Source organism: Hemicordylus capensis, chromosome 16, assembly GCF_027244095.1.
Source record: "Hemicordylus capensis ecotype Gifberg chromosome 16, rHemCap1.1.pri, whole genome shotgun sequence".
Taxonomy (NCBI): domain Eukaryota; kingdom Metazoa; phylum Chordata; class Lepidosauria; order Squamata; family Cordylidae; genus Hemicordylus; species Hemicordylus capensis.
The window spans coordinates 13,163,678-13,182,485 of NC_069672.1; the positions used below are offsets into that span (position 1 = coordinate 13,163,678).

Here is an 18,808-nt window from a genome sequence, read left to right on the forward strand (position 1 = left end):
GGCTCGCTCAGCTGTGCCGCTTGATTGATGCGGAGGGAGAGCCCAGCCGCGCCACGGGAGAGCCGGGAGGAGGCGCCGAGGCTGCAGCAGCAGCGGCGAGAGAGTCCTTCCCCCCCTCTCCCTCCCGGGGGCGGGCGGCAGCCGGCCAGAGAGCCCGGCGAGAGCAGAGCTCCTGCGCCAGAGCAGGGAAAGCGCAGGGCTGGGCGTCGGTTCCGGGACGCGCCATCGCAAAAGAGCCTGCGCTCACGCTGCCCCATCCGGGCGCAACAGACTGTCTGTGCAGGAAGGGGCTCGCCGGCTTGCGGGGAGTTCACTTTCCAGGCGGGCTGCGGCTTCCAAGTTCCCCTCATCGCCCTCGGTGCGTGGCGCAGCGACTGAGCGGGGAAGGGGCTTGCGGCGGCCCCTTGCCCCGTCTCTTCCGCGCCTTTCTAATGCAAAAAAGGCTCGTTCCCTTTGGGGGGCGAGGCGGGTCCTAAGAAACGTGGCGCCCCTCCAGTTGTTTTTTTGGGGTTTTTTTTTGGGGGGGGGGCTGCATCTCCCCCCAAAAGACCCATATGGCTGCTGAAGGTGATGATGGGGAGGTTAAATATTCTATCAAATGGTTCGTTCCCCAACACACTTCAGGCGGGACGAGAGGCATGCATCCAGTCTCAAGTTCAGTCCCTGGCAGCATCTCCAGGTAGGCCTGGGAGAGACTCCGGCCTGAAACCTTGGAGAGCCAGATGCGATGCTTTTCCAATTGCGCCAGCTTCACACATCCAAGTGTACCGAAATCGTGCAAGACGTGCCTCTCTGTGTGGATCAGCCCGAGGAACGGATTCAAGGCTCAGAAGGGGGACCACATCAAAGTCCAGCACACCACCCAACCTCCAGGAACAAACGTACTCTGGACTAGAGGCAAATGAGCCAACAAAGTGAATGGATAACTATAAAAGGGCACCCAGTGGTGGGACACCATCCTTGCAGCTTTCCCTTTTGCCCCTAATTCCAGAGCTGCGCAGTCCCTCTCAGGAGAAGCGGTCCTTGAATTTTCCTCCTGAGGTATCACAGAAACATTCAGCTGACAAAAGGCTTCAGGCATGAGACAGGGCCCGGGAGCGCTTCCTGCCCAGCAGATTTCCAAACTCCAGCTATAGCCAAATGCAATTTCCTCTTCCAATCAATTCCCACCCACGCCCTCCTTTCTGGGTAGCTGACGTGGTCTCCGACCATTCATGGAGGTTGATTAAAGCCCCTGACACTACAGATCTGATTTGGCAGAAGAGCAGGGAGGGGGAAATGGGGAGGGGAGAGGATGGATCAGATAAATTTAATTTCATCTTTACAAGGACTGGGCTGCCAGCAGGGAGACTTGGTGGTTCTCACTCTTTAGCCTGCAGGGTTAGCAGGAAAAGGCAGCTTACTCTTCTATGGCCAATCCCTTCCATGCTTCCTTAAAAAAAAATACAATACAGTAAACGGCTGATGTCTTTGGTTATTAATAAGCAGGCAAGCCAATGGCTAAACCTGGCTCTTAAGTGGGAGCAAGCATTAGCTGCAGTCCTTAAGTGATTTGCCATAGGGTAATCTCATTTACTTTAGTGGGGCTACTCTGAAGAATACCACCTGAGAACTTGGAATATATCTGCACTCCTCAGCACGCTTATCTGGGGGTGAGGCCCATTGAAGCAGGACTTACTCCTGAGTGGATGTGCCCAGGCGTGAGTTAGGAACATAGGAAGCTGCCATATACCGAGTCAGACCCTTGGTCCACCTCGCTCAGTATTGCCTTCACAGACTGGCAGCGGCTTCTCCAAGGTTGTAGGTAGGAATCTCTCCCAGCCCTATCTTGGAGATGCTGCCAGGGAGGGAACTTGGAATCTTCTGCTCTTCCCAGAGTGGCTCCATCCCCTGAGGGGAATCTCTTCCAGTGCTCACACATGAAGTCTCCCATTCGTATGCAACCAAGGCCGACCCTGCTTAGCGAAGGGGACAAGTCATGCTTGCTCCCACCAGACCAGCTCTTTTGGCATTTTTAATTTTTTCCCTTTTCATTTTAGAGAAGGAAATTAAAATCAAAGTAGATCTGAAGCGGTCAGGGGGCAGGAATGAAAGGTCACAGAGGAAGTATCAACGTAAGTTTTAGCTGCAGTATCAGAGTACTTGACAAGTTAAAAAATAATATTTGGGAGGGATTCCCCCCACCTTTGAATTAGTAAAGGAATAACATTACAACAGACTTGGTAAGAAAAATTCATTCGAGCCTGATCTATTCAGCAGAGCAGGGTTGACTAGCTCAAGGATCTTGGCAGAAGGACTAAAACTTCCATCCTCCCCAGCTGGAATAAACTACAGCGGCACTTTCCTCCTTAATTTTAAGTGTGTGGGGACAGTCTGCAGTTGCGTGGTACTGCTGAGGGGGAAAGCGCTCTGCGTAAGCACAGAAGCACTTCTAATCTAGATCTGTTTCTTTAAAGGGGTGTGGCTGAGGATGGGAGGGGCTGGTGCTCAGGGGGCATGGCTAAAAGAAAGGAGGGGCTTCAAGGCCAAAACCTTGCAAGAGATCTCCAGAAAGCCCTTCACTTCAATGCCCCACCTGCAAATCCACTCACTGGGGAAGGCTTTCCAGTGGGCACCACTCCTTCCTACCCGGCGAGGGAAGGTCTTCACGTGGAGCCACCCAAAGACTTCTGAGGGGGCGACTGCAGAGCTGCCTTTGCTTGGAGATCCTATCGCATCAAGAGAAGTCTCAGCATTGTTCTTTGGGCTCGCTGAGGTTACTGAGTGTGCCGTTCCAAAAATGGAACCAAGCGTTATTGACACAAAAAGCTTTTAAGGTGGATCCTGTCTGGCGAACGGGCCCCAGGAAGATTACTCCGAAAGTTAAATATTCTCTTGCTTTTGAAAAGCCTAGTGTGTAAATCCATCAAGATAACCTCCCTCGGAAGTTAAACAGTAAAAGACAATGGCTGAGATCCCAAACCACACACACTGTTTCAGCCTTTCACTCTGGTTGCAAGCAAATGTTTCCAGCATTCAAATTACAACTCGATGGGATGTCCCTCAAAGTTAAAGCAAATGGGGTCACCCCTGATCACATGGCGCTTTAAGTGCACTATGGAGCCCCCACATGCAAACTAGAGCCACCGGATCAAAGTCTTGTGAAGAGCTGCTTGTCTCATCGCCTGTGGCGAGCTGAGAAATAGCTCCAGGCGACCAGGCAGGTGTTAGGGAAGTTGGCTCTCTTTGCCTTTTAGGCCACATGTGAACCACATAAGAAAGGACATTTAGGTTAGTCAGTTCAGAGAACTTATTTTCAGGGCTGTTCAGGGCACACAGGCAGAATTTAGAGAGGATTAAGCATGCTTAAGAGTCCTTGGTTTTAAATTGGGAGGATAGAGATAATCGCCCAGGTGCAACCACTGGGTGAAAATTTACTCTCTTGCGTTACTTCCCTCTTTGTGAACAGTGCAATTTACACACACACCCCTTTGCAAAGTGAGAAATTGAAGCCCTATAGAGTTCTGCACATTTCCTCCCCCTAAGTGGTTTTGCAGGAATGCTGTCGTCCTTCTCTGTAGCTTCTCCAAACCTCTGCTCTGTACAGCAGTTAATTCACAGGTTGGCTATCAGTTGGTATGCAGGTGTGTAAGCAGCCACTCCTCCAAAATACAGTGATAGACTCCACCTTAGCCCAATTCGACAGACACCTTGCTGAACAGCCCGCAGCAATGGCGATTTAGAGCCCACCATGACTCTGTGCAACTGCTAAATGTCAGAAGTGACCACTATATATTCATGCTGGCTCTTCAAACCAGATATTCAATACTCCACCCACTCCCACCCCAACAAATCTTGCATTCAAAATGCATGGGATGTTTTGCAGCCACTCAGAACTGCCATGTCAAGAAATGCTGAATATGCTGGGCTTAGGAACACAGGAAGCTGTCTTATACCGAGTCAGACCTTTGGTCCATTTAGCTCAATATCGTCTACACTGACTGGCAGCAGCTCTCCAAGGCTTCAGAGAGGTCTTTCCCACTTACTAGCCCTACCTGCAGCTGCTCACAAGGATTGAACCTGGGACTCCCTGCATGCAAAACAGATGTTCTACCACTGAGCTATGGCCCAGCTTCCTATTATTATTACCATCACCATCATCATCATTAATTAATTATTATTATATATGTATATATTAATTATTAAGACTCAAAAAATGAAAAAGCCCACAACACTTGTAACATCCCTGATTAAAAGCAGTCAAACTAACACAAAAAAATAATTAAAAAAAACAAAAAACAATAGACAAAATCAAAACCCCAAGCCAAGCCAAACATTTTGGACTTCAGACTCACAATACCATTGCTTTACAGTGGACATTGAAATGCTGGGTATACTATCCAAATTTCCACATACTCAGCATTCCCAGGAGTTCTACTCTTGGACTATTTTTGATGAAGGACTTAAAATAATTATCTACATCAGAAGCAACTCCATAGTTATCTCTAAGCCAGTGGGGAGGGGTGCAAATGGAAACCCAACAGGGTGGCGAAAGAGTGCCATTCAACATTTCAGAATGTTTTTTCTATGTCCGTTTCAATTAGAAGTTGCACAGCACGTTGTAGATTGCTTGTTTGATCTGGTGGATTTCAGCACAGCCTTCTTCCACATTTATCTGCAGGGAACGTTCCTATGTAGGGTTGCTGGCAGGGCGCAAAGGGGCACCGATCTGGTCCGCCCCATCCCTGCAGGTCTCTGAGGGCCCACACAACAAACTGTTGTGCATTCAGCACAGGTAACCAAGTGACCATGGTGAAGGGGGGACTTTGGCCAAAACACTGTGAAATATGGGTCCCATTTTATAGGGAGGTGAAGGGTTGCTTAGTGTGCTTCCTGTTCAGCAGAACCAGAGGTCCAGGGTGTGGGTATGAAAACACATCTTTATATGAAAATGGTTCAGCCTACAAGTTGTAGCAGAGTGCATTGGAACTGACTACAGCTTGGAGTAAAGCGACTTTCCATTGGGAAATCAGCCCCGAAGTCTCTGCTCCAGAGGCCCCATATCACCCCAGTTTCCCATTTCCCAACGGAGGAACACCTGCTGAGTTATAGGAACATAGGAAGCTTATACCCGGCCACACCCTTGGTCCCTCTAACTCAGTACTGTCTACACTGACTAGCAGCGGCTCTCCAAGGTTTCAGGCCCGAGTCTCTCCCAGCCCTACCTGGAAAAGCCAGAGAGTGAATCTGGCACCGTCCGCATGCTAGCAGATCCTATTCCACTGAGCTATGGATATGCCTGATGAACACGTGAAGCTGGCTACTGAGTCCAAGACTGCTGCTCCACCTAGCTCAGTATTGTCTACATCACAGACTGGCAACGGCGCTCCAGAGACCTTTTCAGGTCTCTTTCAGCCCTACCTGGAGATGCTGCCAGGGACTGAAGCTGGGGCCTTCTTCATGCACAGCAGATGCTCTTCCACTGAGCTAGGATTCCAAGCCAATCATGGCGGTCTCTCCAAGCACAGTTTGATGGAAGGAAACCTCTTTCTGCTCTCCCACAGAGGACTGGTCGGCTATCCATGACCGGCTCCCCCAGGGCACGTCTCCAAAATGCATGGAAACCAGTAGCACATGGCCCCTCACTGCTCCAAATCCATAATGGAATTTTTTGGCTCTGACCAGAACAGCACACACCCAGTTTCTGGTGGTTGTTTTTCCCCCCATGGTACATCACAAATGCTTTGAGTGGGGACTGGGGGGGGGGGTGCCCTTTCAGATCTTGCTAAAGAAAGGATACGGCAGCACCTGATAAACCAATAATTTCATTCATCATTCAGCAGCCCTGTCCACATTTTCAAACATTTCTAGATATGCAGCCGGACTCCTTATTCAATAAGACAGATCATGACATCACCTCTTCCAGGAAATTTGTGATGTCATGCAATTGCCAAAACGTTCCCAGGCAAGCAATTCCATAAGCATGCATTTGAACCTGAACCAAACACACATCATCACACCCCTATAATCAGGATTAAACAACCCAGGACGCCTGGTTTCCCCTCCCGGTTCTGCACTCTCAAATCATCGACAGAGACTACAAATCTACCCCTAAGCATGACTTGAAACAGGGGAACCATCTTTTTACTATCCTGATTTAGAACGCAACGGGGTGGTTAAAAGATGCTAAAGGGTACAATTTATCTGCGTTAAGGGCTTCTCTGAGTGCAAACAAATTTGCATGCACATATGCTCTGTTGATTTAAACTGCATCTCCGTCCCAGCAAAGTGCAATTATGACTGGGGCCTTGTGCTTGAATCAGCCGTAGGAAACACAATGCAAGCAAAAATAATTCTATCCGTGTGTATGTGTGTGTGAATGAAACAATACAAAATATAGAGAAGGGTTAAGGTCGTTATCTCTTCAGTCTTTGCGCAACACAGTTCCACAACTTGTGCACGGCTCTGTCAGCTCTTGCCGTGCAAGCCTATGCAAGTCTACTCAGAAGTAAGTCCCACTGAGCTGAATGGGATTTACTCCCACGGACGCATAGATAGGATTCCAGTCTTAACCTCAGATCCTTTTAATACCAGCTATTCTGCACGGCTGAACAATATACGAGGAGGGCGGAGAGTGACAGGAAGGCTGGTGGATAGCTTGCAAGTTGTAACAGTCTCCCCCCAAATCATCCGAAACATTCTGCTTGCACTTGAGTAGCACTTGGCCCCCCCAGCGGCATTCAGCACCCTACAGAATATAGCCCTCAACAGCAAGGACCCTCTAGCTCTCAGCAGTACATTCACAGACTCCTGATTCCTCCCCAACTAGAAACTGTAACCAGACACAAGGGGTGGAGGAGGGAATAAAAAGGAGTAAAAAGGGGTGAGGTCAGGGGCTTAATTCAAACAGACATTTTTGTGGTGGTGCTTGGGTTTTAGCAATAATCTTACCACTGGAGACGAAATTCGACACCCAGGGCAATCACAGATTGGAGGATGTACCTGTAAGATTCCTTTGGACATAAGCGTCTTCAAACTTTTCCCTGGATGTGGAGAAAATGGAGAGAGGGAGAGAGAAAGACAGGTCTTTAGTCCGGCTTTTGAAAGAAAGAGAGAGAGAGAGAAAAAAAAGGGCTTTGCTTGCACAAAACAGACTGGACCCTCCTCCTCCTCCTCCTCTCCCCCTCCTCAATCCCTTCCCCTCCCATGTACCTTAATTGAACTTTCTACCCTGTGGAAAGGATGAAAAGGAGAGGCAGGGGCCGCACTCATTAGCCTACATCTACCCTTGTTAAAAATGTTCGATGGGCTGAAAAGATGGATAATGGGGCGGGGGACCCCCAGGGAAAGAGTCAGTGCTGGAGGCAGCCAGCCGACGACATTCCCACCTCTCCTCTTCACCAGCAGCACGGTCAAAGACGCAGGCAGTGGCCATTAACAATTATAAAACTCATATTCAGCAGCAGCAGCGACCATCAAGGCAAGCAGGCAGCCAGGGAGGAGGGAGACAGCCCCACTCTTGGCCGGGCGGCCTCCTGCAAACCGGCCTCCATCCCTTGCACATCAGCTCTCCCCAGAGGAATGAGAGGAGTTTTCCTGGAGGCAGCCCAGGCACTGGCGACTGGGGAAGGAGCATCATTAGAGCAGCCACCCCTCCCCATCCTCCTCCTCCCCCCCCTCCCCCTGCAGGCGATCAATAAACAAGGTGAGGTGTCAGTCACCTCCTAATGGCTCCTCGGACCCCTGGCACGCCACATCCAGCCCTCAGCTAATGACATGTCAAGGCGGCCTCTTGGATTCTTCTCCCTTTCTTGCTAATCCCCTCCCTGTCTCTTGGGCTGGCTTCGCTCGGTCTTCCGTTGCCTCTCCGTGCGGCGGCGGGGGTGGGTGGGATATACAGTGGCTATTTTCTCTTTCCACCCCCACCCGCCTTGCAAAGCGCATTGCATGCCCCCCTTTCCTGGAGGCTGGGGCTGAACAGACCTAAGATTGGGAAGCAAAGGAAGGAGTGCAAGAGAAAGAGTGGTGGAGGGGAGATGTGCAGAAACAAGGAAGAGAGGAATAATGGGTGGGAGGTGGGTGCTTTTTTCTTTCTTTCTTTTTGAGAGAGAGAGATGGTAGCCTACTGCGGTGGTCCCCTGGCAGCCGCCCCCGCCACCCACCTGCCTCAACACGCCCTCCGATCCGAACAGAGTGGCGGTGGTTTCCATTTCGGCTTCGATCCGCCTCCGGAGTGACTCCCCTCACCCAACCCCGCGCCCCAAACCTGACAGGCGCCTCTAAAGAAGAGCCTGGCGGACGCGGCTCTCTCAGCGCTGGGAGACAAGCCCCCGCCCCAACGCGCGTCCACCCCCCCCCGCACGGCACACACGCCCCGAAAGGCAGGCTCGACGACCCCCCCCTCCAAACCGCAGCCCGGTGCGCCCCTCTCGCCCTGGCAGCGCCTCCACTCACCGCTCCGGAGTTGCGAGGGATGCGGGGCTTTTGGCCCCACCACGGGCGCCTCGGGGAAGAGATGTGCCCGTCACGGGCAGCGAGGAGAAGGGGAGGGCAGCGGGTGGCCCCGGCAGGCAGAGCCAAAGCTGCGCCCATCAGCAGCGGGGGGAGAGAGGCGGGGAGCTGGGGCGACTGGCCAGGGGCGAGGCGCCGCTCACACTCACCCCGCACGCCACCAGCATGCACACGCGCGCAGCTCACACGCGACGAGCCCGGCCAGACGTAAACAACAGCTGTGCAGACGCCGCTCTCTCAGCAGCGCCCGTGGCCAAGCCACAACTCGCGGGGCCAGAGGCAAGCAAACACGCACACGCCCCAGCAGCAGCAGCAGCCCCCCAAGGGCGCCTCTCCAAGCGCCCCTCCTCCCCGGGCCCAGAGCCGGAGTTCCCGCAGGCTGCGACACGCACACACACGGGCTCCGGGCGCCAGAGAGCTGCCTGCTTCGGAAGTCGCCGCCTCTGGTCAATTTCGCGGCGGTGCGCACAGACGGCCCTGGCGGCGGCTCCCTCCGCTCCTCCGCGCCAGCCTCTTGTTTGAAGTGGGGGAAGGCGGCGGGGGGGAGTCTCCAGCCTCCCTCCCGCGCGTCGCCGCCGCCGCCCAGCCAGTGCAGGCTGCCCCTACCCGCCGCCCTGCAAAGCCTCGCCTCGCTTCGCCCGCACCGGCGCCTCGCTCCCGCTCCGCAACTTTCTAGCTGGGCGTGAAACTTCTCCGAGGGTAGGCAAGCCCTTCTCCTCCGCTCCGCGTGGGCGACGCCGCCGCCGCCGCCCCTTTGCACGCACACGCGCTCACCCGAGGGGAGCTCTGCCGAGCCGCGCAAAGGACGGCGCTCGATCGAGGGGTGGGGTGGGGGGCAAAAGGGAGCTGGCCAAAAGCCCCCCCCGGCGTGCGTCCATACCGCGGCGGCTCCAAAGGCTGCTGTCGTCCGTGCGCCCGCGAGGGTCCCTCTTGGAGTCCACGCGAAGTCGGCTCCGCTGGTCACGAGAGAGGCAGTGACCGGGGAGGGCGGGGGCTGGGGCGGGGGGAACCGGATCAAGCGATCTCTCTTCTTCGATTCAACGGCAGTGCCAAAGTTGTCCGAGTTTGCCGCTCACACCCCTTTGCAAAACGCCCCTCATGGTCCCCAACTTCGATAGAGTGGATACAGATCACGCTCGCTTTGCTCCACGCAGAACTTTGGGTCCCCGCGAGGGGAAAAGCAACCCAAGTGCCTCTGTCCATGCGCAGAGCGCGCCTTCCTCGCAACGCTCAAGTCAACAGCAAGCATGCATCTAAAACACGGGGGTGGGGTGGGGTGCGCGACTCCAAAAACAGAACATCTGACTACCAGACCGGCTGAGTCCCGGCACCTATCATGGCAGCTGCCTTTCGCTGCCTCCATCACAGAGAAATCCCTGCTCAAGAGCTCTGTGAGGCAGGAAAGCCTAAGCCTTCCTTTCCCCGAGCCCGTGGTAACTTTGATAGTTTGACACACACACCCCACGGGGGTGGGAGAGAAAGAAAACCCCCAGCAGTGCCTCGTTTGCCAGTCAGCGCTCCAGAAGCGCGAGCTTTCCAAAGTGGCCCGACGAGGAGCGCTGTGCCGCTCCAAAGCTGACACACTTCCCAACTAAGTTAGCCTGGCAGAAAGCAGAAGCCCTGGCCGCTCGCTCGCCCTCCCTCCCTCCCCGGCAGGCCGGCTGTACCTTTGTGCCTGATGCTGCGCTTCCAGTCCTTGGCGGTCTCCCGGCCGCTGACGAACTGGAACTCGTTGGGGGTGAGCCACTCGGCCCGGTAGCGGATGGAGGGCCCCTTGCTGCCTTGGCACAACTTATTGATGTAGAGGAGCGCCTTGTTCTCGCCGCACTCCACCTCGATGCAGGGCTCGCCGTTGTCGAAGAAAGGCTGGAAATCCGGGATGGAGGAGAAGCGCTCCAGCATCAGGTCCTCGGGGAGGGGGTGCGGGTGCGAGTGGGCGGCGTGCGGCGGCGGCGGCGGCGGCGGGGGGGCCGCGTCGTGGAAGCCCAGGTAGGCGCGCGGGGGCGGCGGCGGGTGGTGGTGGTGGTGGTGGGCAGCGGCGGCGAAGAGCTGCTCGTAGGGCGGCGGGTGCGGGGTCACCACGGGGATGGCGGCGGCCAAGGGCACCACGTACTCCGGCAGGGTCTCCATGGGCTGGTTGAAGGCGGCCAGCGCCAGCTCCTCGCGGTCCGGCCGCTCGCGCTTGATGGCCGGCATGGTGCTGGCGGCGGCGGCGGCGCGGGGCGCCCTCCTCGCCTCGCCGGCGCGCTCCGGCACCGTCGCCGCCTCCTCCGCCTCCTCCTCTTCCCGGCTCGCAAGTTGCCTGCTTGGAAGGAGCCGCCAGCAGGAGCAGCAGCAGAGCAGGCGGCGGCACAGGCGGCAGCAGCAGCAGCAGCAGCTCGCAGGCGCCGGCGAGGGCTGCCCAGGCAGCGGCGTGTCCTCCAAGGAGCCCCCGCGCAGCGCTCCCCCGCGGCGCAGCAGCAGCCAAGGGGCGCCGCCGCCGCCGGGAGGCCGCCGCCAGAAAGCCCAGCCTAATGCGCCCGGGAGGAGCTCAGAGCGGCGGCGGCGGCGGCAGGTCTGCCCCCCCGGGTTAATACTTGACATCTTGGCCGGCGCGGCGCCGCCGCCGCCGCCAGAGACATGATTTCGGTCGCCAAAGGGTTATCGATCTCCACACCCCGAGCCGCCAATCGACCCAGCCGCCTCGCTCGCCCTCGCCCCCGTCCACGCCCGGACCGGAGGACCCCCTCCCGGCTGCGAGCTCGCCCTGCCGGCCCCCTCAGCGCTGCTGCCTCCTCCTCGCCAGGGCAAGCGAAAGTTTCTTGTTTGTTTCCCAGACCGAGGGGGGTGCGCGCAGCCCTGGGCGAGGCGCACGGAGCACACCTCCCTCCCTCTCCCCCGCCACTTCGCAGGTTTGTTTTGAAATAAAATGTTTAAAAAAATAAAAAATGCGCCCCTTCCTTCCTTCCTTCCTCCCCCTCGCCAGCCAGGCTGCGGCGCGCGCCTTTGGCGGGGCGGCTCTGCCCCCTGCCCTCCCTCTGGGGGAGAGCGCAACTTTTCAGGCTTGCCCCCCCCCCGCGCGCACCCCCGGCAAGACACCGAGAAGGACGCACTTGCGCACGTGCACCTGCGAAGTGGTCGACGGGTCCCCCCACCCGCGCCAGCTTGGGGGACTTGGTGGCGGCGCTGGCTGGAGAGGCGACTTCTCGGCGACCAACCCCTAGACAGATTTGCCCCCCCAGGCCCAGTGTCCCTGGCCGGGTCCCCAAGGGCCCCCTCCGCCGCCTGGGGGGGGGGGTGGCGGCAGGCAGGCAGCCCTCTTTGGCGGGGCTGCCGCCTCCTCGCCCTGTGACAGGCGCGTTTATTGTGTACTCGGAGGATCCTCTCTGGCGAGGCGGCGGAGTTCAGAGAGACTCGGCCCCAACAAGCGTCCCCGCCGCCGCCGCTTCCCTAACTTGGCCCGCTTAAACAGCACAAGGCGCTCGCAAGGGGGGGGGGGGAGAAAAAGAGAGAGGGGAGCGGAAGGTGGGGAGACCGCTCTGGGAGAGGGGGGCAGCGACGGCCAACCGCCGCCCATGGTCCATGGACCTGCCCAAGTGAGTCGCGGCTTGGGAAGCGTCTCCTCGGGGGGGGGGCAACACTGAGACCCCCGCCCGCGCTTCTCTTTTCGAGGCAACGAAGCTTTGCTCTCCCCCAGCCCGGCACCCCTCCGTCGTGTGGCCTTCTCCAAGCACCTAGCGCCAGTCCCACACCCCCCCACACACACACGGGATGTGCCCGCAGGAGAAGCAGGGGCAACCTGCCCTGCGCCAGGGTGTGGCTGACCCCTTTCTCGGGTGGGGCAGCAGCTGTGCTGACAGGCAGCAGCCACACATTCAGCTGAGGCGTCCTCCTGACTGAGGCAGGGGCTCCCAACCCGGAGGGGGGGGGGCTAGATGTTGCTGCACTGACTAGGCTTCCCGTTGCGGCTGGGGATGATGGGAGCTGTAGTCCAGCGACATCTGGGGGTCCAGGCCGGGAGCCCCCATCCCAAGGCAAAGAGGCTGCCCTTGGGGGCCTCTGCAGGCCCACATGAGCAGCCCCAGGCAAGAACCGGCACCCTATCACATGCTTCACACAACCACAGATTGGGGGGCGGGCAACTGCTTGGGACACCCCAGCTTGTAGGGCCGGGGCGGCAGCAGGCATTTTAGTCTTCCTTTTAACACTCTAAAATCAGAGGATGCAAAAGTGCTTTTTATTGCAGTGCTCACATGAGAGGGGGCAGAGGAGGCTCTTTCAGGCCCGTAGCCAGTCTAAAGTTGGGGGGGCTGCCAAAAAAGGGGGGCAGCTTATCTGTCCCCCATCAGTCCTAAGGGCAAGCAACATTCAGTTCTTTAAAAAATATTTGTTTGGAAAAATTGGGGGGCTCTCCCTATACTCCTCATACTCCCCTAGCTAAGGGTCTGGTTTCTGCCCTCTTAACTACAGTTTTTAGAAGGGGGGGGGAGGATTTATGTAAAATTGGGGGGGTAGAATCGGGGGGGCAAGACTTGCAGATTTAATTATTCCCCCATAATTTGAGCACTGCATGAAGAAGTACAGACCCACAGACCCACATGTGCGAAATTGACCATCTGGCTGGACAGAGATAAATCACACCTGCAAAAAGTGTGTGATTTTTAAATTTTTAAAATCTTAATGTGTTTTTATCTATTATGATTTTTATCTTTTTACGATTTTTAAATGTGTTATATTTTATGTTTTTATTCTATACACTGCCTAGGTATTTTTATACTAGGCGGTATATCAATTCAATAAATAAATAAAGTGGCGAAACCTACCAATGCCATGAAAAATAAGGTATTCAGAAACTGAGTGAATGGAGGGGCCGGACGCTGGGAATGGAAGAGTCCCAGCGTTCAGAATAACAGAGGATAGGGAGGGGGCCCTAATTAAAACCACAAGCCTCGTCCCCCCCTGACTCCTCCCAATTAAGTTATCACTCACTCACACTCTCTTCCCTCCCTCCCTCTCAGGCTCTCTCTCTCACACACACCTGTAGCCTTCAAAAAACATTAGCGAGTGGGGCAGAATCAAAAGGTAAAGAGTTGGGGGCTCCTGGTACCCTGTCATTTTTGGCTGTAGGCCAGCCTCGACCCACAGTAACCACCCCCATCTCACTGGCCCCTTCTTGCTGTGAGAGCTTCACAGTTCTGGGGCACATGTGCTCAAGCACCACATTAGGTAGACCCATGCACACACTGCACACCAAATCAAAAAGAAAGAAATGCAACCTTGACATGTGAGGTCCCTTTCTCACAAATTGAAAAATGGGGGGTTTTTTAGGTGGGACAGCAAAAGCGGTCCTGAAGCCCTGCATCTGGGGTCACCGGTCACCCGCCATTGAGTTTACGCATCTGAATTTGGACACTAACAGACATACACTTACAAGCTTGGAGAACAGATCTGCTGGCCCAATCCCCGTATTCTTACATAACAAGGCAGGGAAATGAGCCAGAGAAATCACCATCAATCATCATCATCATCATCTCCACTTATTTCCCCCACCCATCATGATTAATGTCCCATACACAGAGGGAAGGGAAACCAGTGTCACTCCTAGTCTGTGGTTTCCAAACTGGGCCAGACAAGTAGTTCACAGCTAGAGTGTTGGGGTGGTATTCTAACGGCCATATTTATCGCTTTCCATTAAAAGTTTGATAGCACCATTTAAAATATTGCATTCAAATGTGTCACATGTTTACTTGCCAATATTTCTTTGTAGTTATTTATGTTTTTTAAGTTAAAAGGGGCGGGCAAGTCAATAATGAGGCCAGCCTGGCACACTGCCTGCCATGAAATAGACTCTTTTTTACAGTATTCGGCATGGTTTGGCAACAGCCACTGCTCCCGAACTCCAGGGCATGGGAGACAGAGGCCAGCAGAAGCTCTGTCTCCCGCTCCTCCACAAAGGCGACTGGCGCCCACAGGGCTTGTCGGAGGCCCTTGTGTTCCTGTCAAAACGCCCAAGAGAGTCTGCTCCTTGGGTCTCTGAACAACACAGTCCGGAATGCAGAACTACATCCGGACCCTGAAGAAGCGTGTCTCCGAAACGACTCTGCTCAAAAAGCTTATGCGCCTGGTTGAAACTTGGCCAAGCACTGGAGTGATTTCAGAGTGAAATACCTTCCGTGCCCCTTCTTAGCACCCCAGGCTTCACTGGCAGGATGAGTCCTTCAAAAGCTGCCCACCCTGACTCAGAATCACTCTCAGGCAGCTAGGGCAAAAACCTTCCCCAGCAACCGAGAGGCTGATGGACTGAACTTTATGCAGACAAAACTGTATGCATACTTTCCACCAACAAACACCCTTGAGGGATAAGAGAAGTTGCTTACTTATATGGAACCAGATTAATGCACCACCCAGTCCCAATCCACCAACTAGCACTGGCTGAGCTGTGGCCATGACATATGGAGCGGGCACTCAGCTCAATGTGGTCTACTTTGGCTGGAGTCACGGGGGTTGGGGGGCGGGAGAGAGAGAGAGAGAGAGAGAGAGAGAGAGAGAGAGCGAGAGAGCGAGAGAGCAGGAGACTGAACTTGGGACTTTCTGCAGACTATCATGAGTAGCTGTCTTCTACTGAGTCAGACGATTACGAACACAGGAACATAGGGAGCTGCCATATACTGAGTCAGATCATTGGTCTATCTGGCTCAGTATTGTCTTCACAGACTGGCAGTGGCTTCTCCAAGGTTGCAGGCAGGAATCTCTCTCAGCCCTATCTTGGAGATGCTGCCAGGGAGGGAACTTGGAACCTTCTGCTCTTCCCAGAGCATCTCCATCCCCTGAGGGGAATCTCTTCCAGTGCTCACACATCAGGTCTCCCATTCATATGCAACCAGGGCAGACCCTGCTTAGCCAAGAGGACAAACCATGCTTGCTACCACCAGACCAGCACTCCTCTAGTTCAGTATTGTCTACCCTGACTGGCAGCAACTCCCCAGAGTTCCAGGGTCTTTCCCAGCCCTACCTGGAGATACCAGAAATTGAATCTAGGACCTTCTGCATGGAAAGCAGGGGCTCTTCTCACACTGAGCTGTGGCCTCTCCCAAGCCCAAAGGGAGCTGCTTTCTGCAGAGCCGGACTACTAGTCCATCCAGCTCAGTATTACACTGACTGGCGGCAGCTCTCTCCAGGATTTCAGACACAGATCCTTCTTTGCATTGTGCCACTGCTGCTGCTGCTTTTGAAACGATTAATTTTTTAATATCTTTAAAATGCTTTATCGTAAGCCACTCCGGAAGTCTTTGGACTCATAGAGCAGGGCATAAACACTTGTAATAAAATAAAAATAAAGTTTCAGAATGCTCTTCAGAGGTAGTTGCACACAGAGAAGAACATTACAGCAACCCAACCTAGAAATTACAGTGGCTGCTCTCTCCAGCTGTGATTTTATTGCATTAATGCTGTGGTTATATTTTTATTGCATTTTACTCTGTTTCTGTGTTGGACACCCTTAGGGGCCTAGGTGAACAGAGGAACAGAGAAAACTGCCATATACTGAGTCAGACCACTGGTCTATCTAGCTCAGTATTGTCTTCACAGACTGGCAGCGGCTTCTCCCAGGTTGCAGGCAGGAGTCTCTCTCTCAGCCCTGGAGGGCGGGGGTGGGTGGGTGGGGGAAGGACCTGAATTCCTGCCTCTCCTGGTAGCACCATACCTCTGCCTAAGTTTTTCACTCCTTACTTTTACATCTCCTCCAGAATAGAGGTGTGTATTCACATATCTGCCAAATTTACCCCAAAGTCCCTGCAAGCTATCAGGTAGCACTTCACACACAATTCGGGTTTTTCATTGTGCATTAGAGTGTAACCCGATTTATATCCAGGGTTTAAAAAAAATAAGCTTTTTGCGTGGGTTTTTGGGGGGGCAACTTTGAACTCGCAGTAAAGCCAGCCTTGCAGGAAACCCCGCAGGAACAGCCTGCTGTCTGGGGAAGCGCCGGGCTGCTTGATCAGGAGAGATGTTTCCACAACAGAGAAACCAAAAGGAGCAGCCTCAAAACTAGCCCAGGTGGGCGGGGGTGGGGGAGAGGGAGAGGGGGGCCCTGGAGGAGATGAAGCGGTCCAAGAAGCAGGGCCATCAGAACTAACTGGAGAGATCCTCTGCTCTGCCCACTTTCATCTAAGCGAGGCAGCAAAGGGCAAAGTTCTACACTGGTTGCCTGGAATGAAGGGAGACATCTCAACAAATCCAATCAACTTTCCCCCTCTGCCTAAGCAAGCGCCCCAGAGCTCGGCTCAGAAAAAAAAATGCCCCAAAGGTCTGCCATTTTCAGAAGAAATCACCCGCGGCTCAGAATTGCCTGCCCCCCAACAATCAACGGGATGGAATTGGCAGCCGTTCTTGGGGGCTCCGCGGAGTCCTCAGCGTGGCCCTGGCTTCTCCATTGTATTCCCTTTCCCTTTTCTTTTCCCTCTTAGTCCGATTCCCCAGGCAAGGGATTTAATTGAAGTAAACCCGTTGCCTCGGCAACCATGCAACATGGAGCTTTAATCAAACAAAACTCCGATAAGACGGGAAAGAGGACAAAACAAAAATAAAGGCCCGTCGCAAAACTACGGCGAAGGCAGAAACTTAAGGGCTGAGCGTGCCCATAAACTAAGCGCTGCAGACTCCTTGCTCTCTCTGCAAATGTTTTATACAGTCAGGGCCCGTCCGGTGAGGCAAGGTGGCCTCCACTGCCTCAGAGGGCCACGGAGCACAGCAGGGCGAGAGAGACACAGACGGGATCTGCAGGAGGGGGATTCTCCCGCCCCAAACCCCACTGCAGCGCCCAGAAGGCAGCGGAGCAGAAACCGGGTAGTTGGTTCCGGGATGGACCGCCCAGGAGAACAGCTTCTCCATCCGCAATATGGGGGGTAATAATATTGAGGGGGCGAGGCCGTCATTCAGCAGCAGAGGGCTGGTGCTGGCCTTTAAGGGTATAGTTCCCAAGCTTGGGTTTTAGAGCCCTTACTGTATTTCAAATGGCTTCAGTTATGCCAGTGGTTTTTTTAATTGGTTCTGTGTTGTGGACCACCCAAGGACTTTTTCTGTATGGGGCAGTACAGTATAGAAATGCACTAAATAAATAATGAGTAAATGTAAAGCCCGGCACAGCTTGGGGCTCCAGTACCTGAAGAGCTGGTCTTGTGGTAGCAAGCGTGACTTGTCCCCATAGCTAAGCAGGGTCTGCCCTGGTTGCATATGAATGGGAGACTTGATGTGTGAGCACTGGAAGGTATTCCTCTCAGGGGATGGAGCCACTCTGGGAAGAGCAGAAGGTTCCAAGTTCCCTCCCTGGCGGCATCTCCAAGATAGGGCTGAGAGAGATTCCTGCCTGCCACCTGGGAGAAGTTGCTGCCAGTCTGTGAAGACACTACTGAGCTAGATAGACCAATGGTTGGACTCAGTATATGGCAGCTTCCTATGTTCCTATGTTTCCTATGATGGTCCTTCCCCATAGCACATGGCTGCATAGGAAGCTTCCTTCTACGGAGTCAGGCCCTTGGTCCAGCTAGTTTGGTATTGTCTGCTCTGAGAGGCAGTGTCTCTCTGGGGTTTCGGGCAGGGGGTCTTTTCCCAGCCCTACCTGGAGATGCTGCCAGGGATTGAACGGGGAGATGCTCTCCCACTGAGCTCTGTCTGTCCCCATCCCTTAAGGGGAGTCTCTTACAGCAGACGGCGCTCACATGTAGTCAGTCACCCATCCAAATGCAAACCAGGGTGGACCCTGCTTATCAGAGCCCCCCCCACACACACCGCACACCCTGTCTGCTGCATGGGCGCAACAGCACCACCGCCTCTGCCCCGCAGTCTTCTCCTCCTTGCACACCACGCAGCCCCCTCCTCTCCTATTCCCTGGCCAGCCTTTCTTCCCCTCTCGTTCCCAAGCCTCGAGCGAGCTGCAGGCTAAGCTAGCCAGCACTATTACCAGCCTTGTGTGAGGCAGCCCGACAGGCAGAGCTGCCTCCTCCTCCCAAAACAAAACACAGCACCCCAGGCTTGGGGGAAGCTCCCGAGGAACAATATCTATCTATCAATTGATAGCTAACAACATAGGAAAGGGAGGGAGGCAGGGAGGGCGGGAACCTCTCCGGCCTGCCCCCAGCTCGCTTGTTTGCCCAGCAGGAGGCAGAGAGAGAGAGAGAGAGAGAGAGAGAGGAGCCCCATCCCGCCCCCCCAGTGGGCTTCAGCGGTGCCTTCTCTCCCTTGGACTCGGCTGCTGCTTCCCACAAGGGCAGTTCCACACGCCTGCAATCCATCACAAGGGAGGCGTAACTCTTTCCCCGACAGGCCTGCTGTAGCAGATCAC

At 54.7% G+C, this 18,808-nt stretch overlaps 1 protein-coding gene across 10 annotated transcripts in view; it reads right to left on the minus strand.

Annotated features, from left to right (window-relative positions):
• The window catches only part of SAMD11 (sterile alpha motif domain containing 11), a 250,070-nt gene that overhangs the window by 119,678 nt on the left and 111,584 nt on the right, over positions 1-18,808 (minus strand). For 4 of the 10 annotated variants that reach the window (XM_053280812.1, XM_053280813.1, XM_053280814.1 and 1 more), the window contains one exon: positions 6,931-7,022. In XM_053280812.1, coding sequence (XP_053136787.1) covers positions 6,931-7,002 — 72 coding nt within the window. In that variant the 5' untranslated portion in view covers positions 7,003-7,022. Of the gene's footprint in view, positions 1-6,930; positions 7,023-7,700; positions 7,720-8,433; positions 9,161-10,157; positions 10,922-18,808 lie in introns of those variants that run through there. The other 6 variants (XM_053280811.1, XM_053280810.1, XM_053280809.1 and 3 more) reach the window with 6 other exon arrangements.